Consider the following 9,375-nt stretch of genomic DNA (forward strand, 5'->3'; position numbering starts at 1 on the left):
CTCAGTTCTTTGGCAGAGAGACAAAAGGAGGCTGCCTCAGGGTGATAAATGTATTTTCAGCAGCTCCTGTTAAAATTATGGCTCTATTTTTTGTCCTCAGTTCACAAACCAAAATAACAACCCTTCTCACAGTGCAATTAAGGATTTAATGTACACCAGGAGAACCAACAGTAGGACGTACCTACAAGAAAATACATGCTGGAGCCAGAAAGAAAGACCCAAAACACATTTTCTTGGTATACTTATTTTTTTAATATATTAAAAAATTACAGTTTCAATAAAGAAGTAGAAAAATAAGAAATTCTTTGGAAAGTGCTTGTGAAATACAAGCAGTTCCCCAGAAGGCATTAATTATCTGAACTACCACACATAAATGATCCAAGCATCCAGTGAACTACTGAGACAGTCCCAATCAATACACTGAAATAGAGGCTTTAAAAATGTAAAAATATACTTTCCTAAAAGGACTATCTCAAACTGAGGCAAGCCAGGTCTCAGGTACCGTTCTGGAATCCAGCTTCACTTGGGTCAGTATCGTGTTCCTTCAGTGAGGGAAGAGGAAGGGGAAAAAAAGAGAAAAGACTTTTAACAACGAGGTAGAACTGGAAGATTTTTGGCTTAAGAAGATTACATGTGAAATGAGCAATTCTTGTCAGCACAAACTGCTGCTCTGCAAATATGCTCCAAACACACTTTGAAGCATTGAATCTGCTATGAAGAATTCTTTCAGCACAGCTGTATTTCAGTGCTGGTGTCACCTCTGCACTGCAGCACTGGCCAGAGCTGTGAGCACTCCTGAGGACTCCCTGCTCTCACTCAGGCACCAGTAATGAACTGGATTTAGCTGCAATTACAAACTAGACTTGCATGTACTAATCTCCCAATTAAAATAAATGAGAGACTTAATAAATTGAGCACTACATGTTTTATGGAGATTAACAGTCATAAGTGCTCTGGATCACACTTCAGTGGTCTCATTTATTGCACAGCTAATGTCTGACCTCACCTCTCGCCTGTGACAAGTGTAGCTGCCACAACAACACACCACCCTCATTGCTGCTACTACCAACTATTCACTTTTAATTGCTATTAAAAATACCTGATTCAGTTTCTTAAACTCAACCACTTGGAAGAAGATGTGCTCCAGGATATATTTGGCATCTTGCTTGTCCTTTGGGAGTTCACTCGTCACTCCCAGGATGTCACTGCATTTCCGCACGTAAAACTCCAGGTCATCGTCAGTGCCTAAACGAGCACCCAGGGAAGAAGGCAGGTGAGCATCACACACATCTGGAACAGCTGGCCAAAAAACCTGCTCTGAATCTCCATTTCCTCTTGGCACCCTGGGAGGTTCAGTCCCATCACCAAGCTTGGCAGACTAGCCATGATGTATTCCTGCAGCCAGAACCTGGTCATCTTCTTTAGGTGTTTGGAATAATCTTAACATTTTAACTTCAGAGCATAAAAAGGATGTGGAATTTATCAGCAAGAGTGCACAAAGCAATTTATGCACAATATAGGAAACAGCAGGCAGAAGCATGATGTCATGTAACAGACAAAATATAATGTCATGGTACATAAAGCCACACTATTAATTTCCAAAGCCTTTCAGTTTCTTAGATCAGGATAAAAGCAGTAGATTTTCCCAAATGAGGTCCATTCTTTAAAATGAAATATAACAAATTTCCTCTAAAAATACTGGACTTTTACCTCAGATGTGCAAACAATCTGCTCCACTTACATTTGTTTGTGATCTCTGCAAGACGTGCTTTCTCAGAGGAAAAGGTTTCATCCAAATCAAACAATTCCAGAGCAGGAGGAGGCAATTCTCTGAAAGCAGGTGGAAAAACCTTGCACAGAAAAAGCAGCACGGTTGATTGCCACATATTTTTCTTACACTTTACAGATCTCTAAGACAACAGTTTTTTAAACCTATATTGGACTTGAAGAAACCCTTTAAAAGGTCAAAACCAACTCCAAAGCCACCAAACAAAGGGGCACCATTTGAAAATTCCATTTTTATGTTGTAAAAATAACTGAATATTCAAAAAGAGTTTAGTCACACATATGCCAGAATTATCACCCAGCATCAAAAGTAGACATTTTTATTTGCAGTTTCAGTTTTGCTCCATGAGACCCAGATGATGGCAGAGAGCTGAGGAACTAAATTTGCCCTAACAGCTCACCCTGAAATCATATTGACATCAATTCTGGTCAGAGTATTTTCTGTTTCATTCAGGCACCATGTATGTCTTAAATTTGACTTGGGTTTTTAAAAAGCAGTGAAGGAAATACCACTTTCAGTTGCACTCCTGCAGGATCCTGCAGGGTCCTCTAAAGGATCCCAGTAATGCTTTCTCAGTGGCCAGGATAAAGAAGGATGGAACAATGATGGCAAAATTCAGATACTCAGAGATTCCTGCCTTCTGAAATGAGTCTGACACCCCCATAGCTCGTGTTGTTGCTGTCAGCCCAAACATTGCTGGTAAAAGTTTGATCAGCTCCTGCTGTAACAGACCAGTGCTCCACTTTCTGCTTCCCCTGGGGATCTGGGAGATGGAGGCAGAGCAGGACAGACTGGCTCCTCCCTGGCAGCAGCTTACACCAGCACTGCTTTCTGAAATACCACATCCTGCTTTCACAGGGAAGGCTGAGCCAGCACCCCACAGGACTGGGAGCAGCTACTCAATCAAAGGCCTATATTACAAGGATTTTGTTTTGGTACCACACACTACATTTTGAAGCTCTTTTAATAAATTAGAAGTGTAAATAAGTGCTCTTTCTTTCCTAAAATATGGTCCCTGCAGTGTAGTCAACTCCCAAGTGAATAATTATTACTACAGCATTTCTCATTATTTCTTTTACAGAACTATGGAAATGACACACAGAGTCTTTGCATGGAACAAATGACATAGAGGCTCATTAAAGTTGGAAAAGATTATCAAGTCCAAGCTTCATGGAGAAGGGTTCTCCCTGTACTGTACAGGCAAGAAAATTACTCACAGCTGGCTGGAGAACAGGTAGTGGAGTCTCAAATTCAGGCTGAATGAGCTGGAGAGGTTCATGTTTCACATTCAGTTCTTCATAAGCTCTGTAGCACAGAAAAATTCAAAGTATGAGGGAAAAAAAATGATACCACATCTATTTCCACTAGCAAGCCATAGAGATGGATTTTTGTGAACACACCAGCATCAAAGTTCTGCACTGTAACAGCACAAAAAATGGAATGTTGTAGTTGGTTTAGTTTCACTGATTTGAGTTTCCCCATTTTATAAGGATCTCAGATAATTACAGATCAGTAATAAATAATTTCTACAGTGAGAAAATTAAAGTTGTGACAGAGGAAGATAATGATAGGTAGATAATATAAGATGATTAAAAAAAAAATCATAGCTCAATTCTACAATCCACTTTTAGCAGGATGAACATGGATGCAAAAAAAGTGACCCAGAACAGAACAAGCAGATCTGGGATTTCAAAAAAGTTTGTAAGGAAGAAAATAAACAAAATTTATTTATAAAAATAGTATTTGTTATGGGGTCAGAAGGGAGATCCTCCTGTGAATTCTCAATTAGTGAAAATACAAGAAATACAGAGTAAGAAGAAAGAGTGTTCCCAGCAGAGTGGAGTTTCATGGAATCTGTGTTAAGCTGCCATACTCAGTGTGTTCAGACATGATCTGGGTAACAAGGGAGTTATGGCAGACAGAGCTGATAGTGACACAAACTGGTAAAACTGAGCAGCTGATAAACCTCAAAACACAATTATTGGGAAATGCAAAGGTGACTGAAATGCAGCTTTCAGTAAATGTCAAGTAATTAAAAAGTGGAAAAACAAGCAGCTCTCAGGTATCGCTCCAGAAAGTGCCCAGCTTCACTGCAGACAGTGTTCTAAATATCAGATCAATGAATCTCATATAGTCAGGAAAAAAAACAAAACAAAGGAGAAAAGAAGGCCAGAAACTACAGCTAAGACAAGAAGCAAGAGGAAAACATCATTGCCACACTGTACCAATCTATCTTCTGATATATCCATATTCAAAATGCTGCCTACAGCTCAGTCCTTCCTGCTCTTAAGGAGACACAGTTAAGCACAAATAGAAAATGTAGAACACCAAATGGAATAAATAAATAAGTAATAAGAAAATTACAGCTGCTGACTTGATAACTGAAGGGAGGGCAGTTGTGTCCAGCTGATAGAGGGATGTATCAAACAGCTTTGTGAAGTCTCTTGGGTTCTCCTCTCCTTCCTGCAGGCAGACCCGCAGCTGCTCGGAGAGCGCGGCCGTGTCTGGGAGCACGGTGTAATCTGAAATCTGGGCACACAGATACACATCCCTGTCATCTGAAATGGTCAACCCATTCCCATAGTCTCTTTCTACCTTATATCTCACCTAAAATCCCACTTAGAAATAATTATTTCAGTCTTTACCAGGTATGGCTCTTTGCAGTGCAGCTCACTAGATCAGTCATCTGCTAACTCTTCTGTCAGCTGTAAAGCCACCCAACATGTGCATGCTTTATTTGGGTTTCTGATAATTCTTAAAAATTCAAACAGCCAGCTTACTAAGCAACTGTGCAAAACTGTTGTTTTTTTATGCACACAGAATATACAGTTTTGTCACATAAAGGTATTTCCAAATAAAAACTGCATTTGTATACAAATAAAACTGACACACAGGTCACACTCATACAGAAAATCTGCCTTTCCTTCCTGCACATTCCTCTTGTCTGAGGGCTCAGAGTGAAGTGCAAACTCCCTACACTGGAGCAGTCCATCTCATAAACATGGGCAAATTGGAAAGAGACTGTCACAAATTATATCAGATAATGAAAAGCAATCTAAGGCTGAGAGGTACCATTAATTTTTACACCCAAGCCATCTGTCTACTCAATCCTAGACCATGAAAGAAGGTTCTGCAACAACAGCAGCACACACCTTGCTGTTAACCACTCTGTGCTAAACACATGGTGTGCCAAGACCAGTGCTGCCAGATCCCACTGCTCTTTACCTCCTTCTGATGGATCTCTCTTACCTCAGGGTCCTCCATATCCATCTGGTTTAAGTGGATATCTGATGTTGTGAGCCATTGGAAAAGCACATCCTGGGGAAGGGCAAAACTCCATTACTTTCAGGAGGACACAAGTAATCTCATACTGTGCTTAAATATTCATTAAATATATTAACTAACATACTATGAAAAATACTAAAAATAAGATAATAAATCAAAGACTATTTGTTAGGATTGGCTTAGACTCCCCATACAGAATCCACTTCATAGCTGTCTTGCTCTAAAATGAAGCTGAGCCTGGAGAGCTTTGCAAATGTTGTGAAGATCCAACAGGGTGTTTTTAAAGGAAAAAAACCAAAAAAACAACTCCAAAAAAACTTCAACTTACCATGATCTTACCATTTTCTTCTTTATCTAAATACTGGTCGTTGAACATGTGGGAAGATCCCAGGGCTGCCATCTTTCCACCTTTATTCTACCAATAAAGAATACAATATAGCAAAAATTCCTTCCAAACCACAGTTTTAGAGGCAACTGTTATTGCAATGCATTACTTGTCTACAGAGTAAAAAACTGTGTTAACTTGTTCATGTTTATTAACAATATCAATCCTGTGCTTGTAACTCTTTACTACTAAATTTCTGAATTTATTTTTATAAAGTAACAGGGCAGGATGAGTAAAACAATGTATGAAAAATCCACTGGTTCCAAGGTGAGAGGCCTCTTCTTTAATTTAATATGCTGTACTTACAAAGCTAAGGATAATCTTATTTAATAAATTATTACTGAAACAGTGGAAAAAACCCTGAAACTTTAAAGAATTAAAGCTATCCACCAGTCAACCAAAAAATATGTCATCTTTGCTGTCCACATCATTAATTCTCCTCTGAAATCCATGCAAAGAAGTTTACCACAAAAAAAGTCAGGAGTCACTAGGCTCATCTGGAGTTTGCAGATGCATCAAAAACTGAGTGGGTTTGTAAGTATCCCCAAAAGATCCACTCACAATTTTTGTGTGGGGCAGGGGAATGCAGGGAGTGCCCCAGGCAGCTCATACCTCATGCTGATAGAAAGCCAGGATAGGCCTGTTGAGGGGGAAGCACACAGATCCTGTGGACAGAATTGCCACTGCTGGCTTCATCACATTCAGTGTGGCTCCAAAAGGATAAACAAAGCTGAGGGCTCTGCAGGAAATACAGAAATTCCATAAGCACCTGTATGCACCAGGCAGGCTGCACAGATTCACAGAACTCAAACTGAAACCCACAGGCTACAGGCAAAAAAACAGATCTGGTCATGAGAACAGTAATGCCTTTCCAAACTTATCCCTCCTGCTCCTTCAGAGGTTACCAAAACCTCTACTGAACAGATTCTCCTTTCCAAATATAACCTAAGAAGCATATAAACATAAGAAATGCATTAGGAAACCTCACCATAAGCACAGTGCACTGCTGCTAATCACAAACCTGCCAATTCTGAGGTCTTCTACATATTTTCACATCAGTTTCCTCAGAGAAAACACTTACTGTGAGTCACGGCCCCTTCCATCTTCATCTGTTGTATCAAGCACTGTTTTCTTTGCAGCTTCACTGATTCCCCTATGAGATATGGAAAAACAAACCTTACTGAAAACAATCCAGGTAACAAGACTGTAATCTGTGAAGATTCACATACCCCAAATATACCTGTTCAAAACTCCATCAGAGATGAGTGCTTCTTTTGGGTGGTAGTACTTGTAATACACATTTCGTACTACAGCATCTTGAAAAAAGAAAAAAATACAGAAATTTACATCAGCTGATGAGTGTGTTAGATTTAATAAACAAAAATTAGTTTAGCTCTTGGATTCCGTGGGTGTTTGCTTCTAACACCACAAAGCTGGCATTTGGCTACTAAAAGAATTGAAACCAGCCTTCACTACTGTTTCCTTTTGGACAGAATAGATTTAGGATAGGAATATATTTGCAAATTCAAATAAAAATACAAAAAGTTAAGCACATCACCATCTTCTGCAAAGCAAAAGAGACAAAAAGATGATCCAGTTAAAACAGTCTGTATCACCTTTTACAACTCTAATTTTTTATTCATCTTCTTAACACTTGATGAATTGAATCTTACTGATGCAAAAAAAGGGCAGGCTAGAAAAGCCACCAAAAAACCTCAAATATTTTATGTACACTGAGACACACTTGCCTTGGGTTGTTGGGGTTTTTTCACACTGGCAGCACAAAACTAAGGAATGACATCCTATTGGTCTGCTAAAGAAAAGTGCCACTTCTTATTCAGGGTGAGCATTAAGTGATTCAATCTTTTAAAATGTGTGGAAAATGTTTTAAATTAAGGGCTTTTTAACTAAGAAATTTCCATAGATTATTTTGTTTTAGTAAATGAAAACTAACAACTACAGCAAAGGAGTGGAAATGGTTAAGCTATCCATGTACTCTGTCCATGGAAAGCTTTTGCTGTGCTCCAATATCACCTTACATTGTGCATGCAGATTTAAAGAAAAAAATCTTTTAGATCAAAAGACACTTTGTGAGAAAGATCTTGTATCCACAAAGGCTGAACCTGCTCTTTTAATTTTGCTACAAATTGATGACTAAAGGTAGCAATGACCCCCATTACCATTATTGAAAATGATTCCATATTCTTCTAACAAAAAGTTAATATTTGTGCCATTCCGGGACTCTCCACCTTCTCTCAGCATCACCAGGATAGCCCCACCATCCTCCAGGAATTTCTTCAGAACAGAAAACTAGAAATCAACAAAGATACAGAGAAAAAAACAAAAGCAAACATGAGAAGCTACATACAAAACTGCACAAAGTTACACTGAGATGAGGGGAGAGAAATAATTTTGACTGCTTGCATTTAACTTGATCCTATAAGAAAAACATTCAAATTCCAATTTATATTAATTCATTTAAAGCAGCATTACAGAAAAGTCTCATGTCTTGTTCTTTTCTACTTAAGCAAATTTTAAAGCATAATTAACTTGAAAACAATTATTGACTTCTTACCTCATCAGCACTGAATTTCTCTCTTGGTCCTGCTGTAATCCACAATTTCACCCCGAACAGTCTCTCAGATGTGATCTCATCTTTTAAGCTATGAATAAATCAATAAAGACAAGCTTTATTCTTGGATATAGTCCTGAACCACAACTTTTTCCTTTTTTTTTTTTTATATAGGACTGGCAAATGAACACAAAGCAAATCACTTCAGTCACTTTGCAGCCTTTTATCTAGGCTTAAAGTTGACAGCTTGAGCAAAAATAATCCTTAGAAATGTCAACCAGCTAAATAGAAACGCTCCTCTGACAAGGCACTGTGGCAGATCCAGCCAGAACTGCTGCAAGCTGTCACAGCTGCTATTAAACTTTACACCTGAGGAGCTTCCAATTATTTTTCTTTCTTTTCTTTTTGGTCTGGCCACGTTTCATAGAACGAGTTGGAAGGGATGCACTGGGATCATGGAGCCCAGCCCTGGCCCTGCCCAGACCCCCCAACAACCCCACCCTGGGCATCCCTGGCAGCGCTGTCCAAACGCTCCTGGAGCTCTGGCAGCCTCGGGGCCGTGCCCATTCCCTGGGGAGCCTGGCCAGTGCCAGCACCTCTGGGGAAGAACCTTGCCCTGAAATCCTCTCCCAAACAGCTCCATGCCATGCCATTTTGCAGCGCTCAGATAAACAATACCATCTACAAGAGCCCTGCTTTCTTTTTGTCGCAAACTCCAAACCGAGCCAGACTCACAAATCTGCATGAGGAGCTTCACCCTTACAACTTGAACTCCATCTCCACAGGTGAGCTGGAGCTCCGAAGAACCACGCACAGCATCCCGCAGCGGCAGAAGATGCAACAGGGCGCAGTCAAGGCGACAGAGCGACCTCAGCTCACGAGAGACATCCCCAAAGGCCACTCGGGTACCACACACCCCCGCCGGGGCCTCTCCGCGCCCCGAGCGCCGTCCCTCACCTCAGCACCTTCCAGCTGCCGCGCAGCCTCTTCCGCAGGGCCTTGTAGCCGCCGGCCGGCGTGAAGCTCTCGCCCTTGGAGGCGTTGAACACTATGGCATTGCGCGGGCCGCTCTCCATAGGCTCCCCCGGGGCTGCCGGAGGGCTCTGGGGAGCGGCGGGCAAGCGCCAGCGCTCCGGCCGCCCGCGGGTCCCCACCGTGTCCCCGCCGTGCCGCCGTCACCACGCGCGCCCTAGCAACGCTCCGGCCGGACGCATGCGCGGGTGGAGTTCCCACCTCCCCCCCGAGTGCAGAGGTCACCGCAGTGGTTCGCTCCACTCTCCGCCAGGGAAAGGGGCGGGGCGCTACCACTGCGGAGGGCGGGGGGTGTGACGGGGCGGAGACAGGGCT

The 9,375-nt window shown here is 41.4% G+C and overlaps 1 protein-coding gene across 1 annotated transcript; it reads right to left on the minus strand.

Moving 5' to 3' along the window:
* Nucleotides 1–228: 228 nt before the first annotated feature.
* Nucleotides 229–9,233, minus strand: IFT52 (intraflagellar transport 52). Its single transcript, XM_015647941.3, has 13 exons — nucleotides 8,986–9,233; nucleotides 8,032–8,119; nucleotides 7,637–7,766; nucleotides 6,697–6,772; nucleotides 6,538–6,609; nucleotides 6,069–6,195; nucleotides 5,400–5,486; nucleotides 5,036–5,104; nucleotides 4,161–4,315; nucleotides 3,004–3,091; nucleotides 1,742–1,850; nucleotides 1,100–1,245; nucleotides 229–542 (listed from the first exon to the last, which is right to left on the minus strand). Exons 1-13 carry the CDS (start codon nucleotides 9,102–9,104, stop codon nucleotides 495–497), a joined length of 1,314 nt encoding a protein of 437 aa, XP_015503427.1. The 5' UTR covers nucleotides 9,105–9,233; the 3' UTR covers nucleotides 229–494.
* Between the last annotated feature and the right edge of the window lie 142 nt (nucleotides 9,234–9,375).

The sequence above is a fragment of the Parus major genome, chromosome 20 (genome assembly GCF_001522545.3).
Source record: "Parus major isolate Abel chromosome 20, Parus_major1.1, whole genome shotgun sequence".
In the NCBI taxonomy this organism is placed as follows: domain Eukaryota; kingdom Metazoa; phylum Chordata; class Aves; order Passeriformes; family Paridae; genus Parus; species Parus major.

What these genes read in the sequence shown, in the direction of transcription:
- IFT52 (XM_015647941.3), bottom strand. Translation starts at nt 9,104, where the DNA reads ATGGAGAGCGGCCCGCGCAATGCCATAGTGTTCAACGCCTCCAAGGGC. An exon ending in TGGCTTTCTATCAGCATGAG is followed by an intron (nt 5,487 to 6,068) that starts GTATGAGCTGCC and finishes CTTTATTGGTAG; the next exon opens with AATAAAGGTGGAAAGATGGC. An exon ending in GCCCTCCCTTCAGTTATCAA is followed by an intron (nt 3,092 to 4,160) that starts GTCAGCAGCTGT and finishes TCTGTGCTACAG; the next exon opens with AGCTTATGAAGAACTGAATG.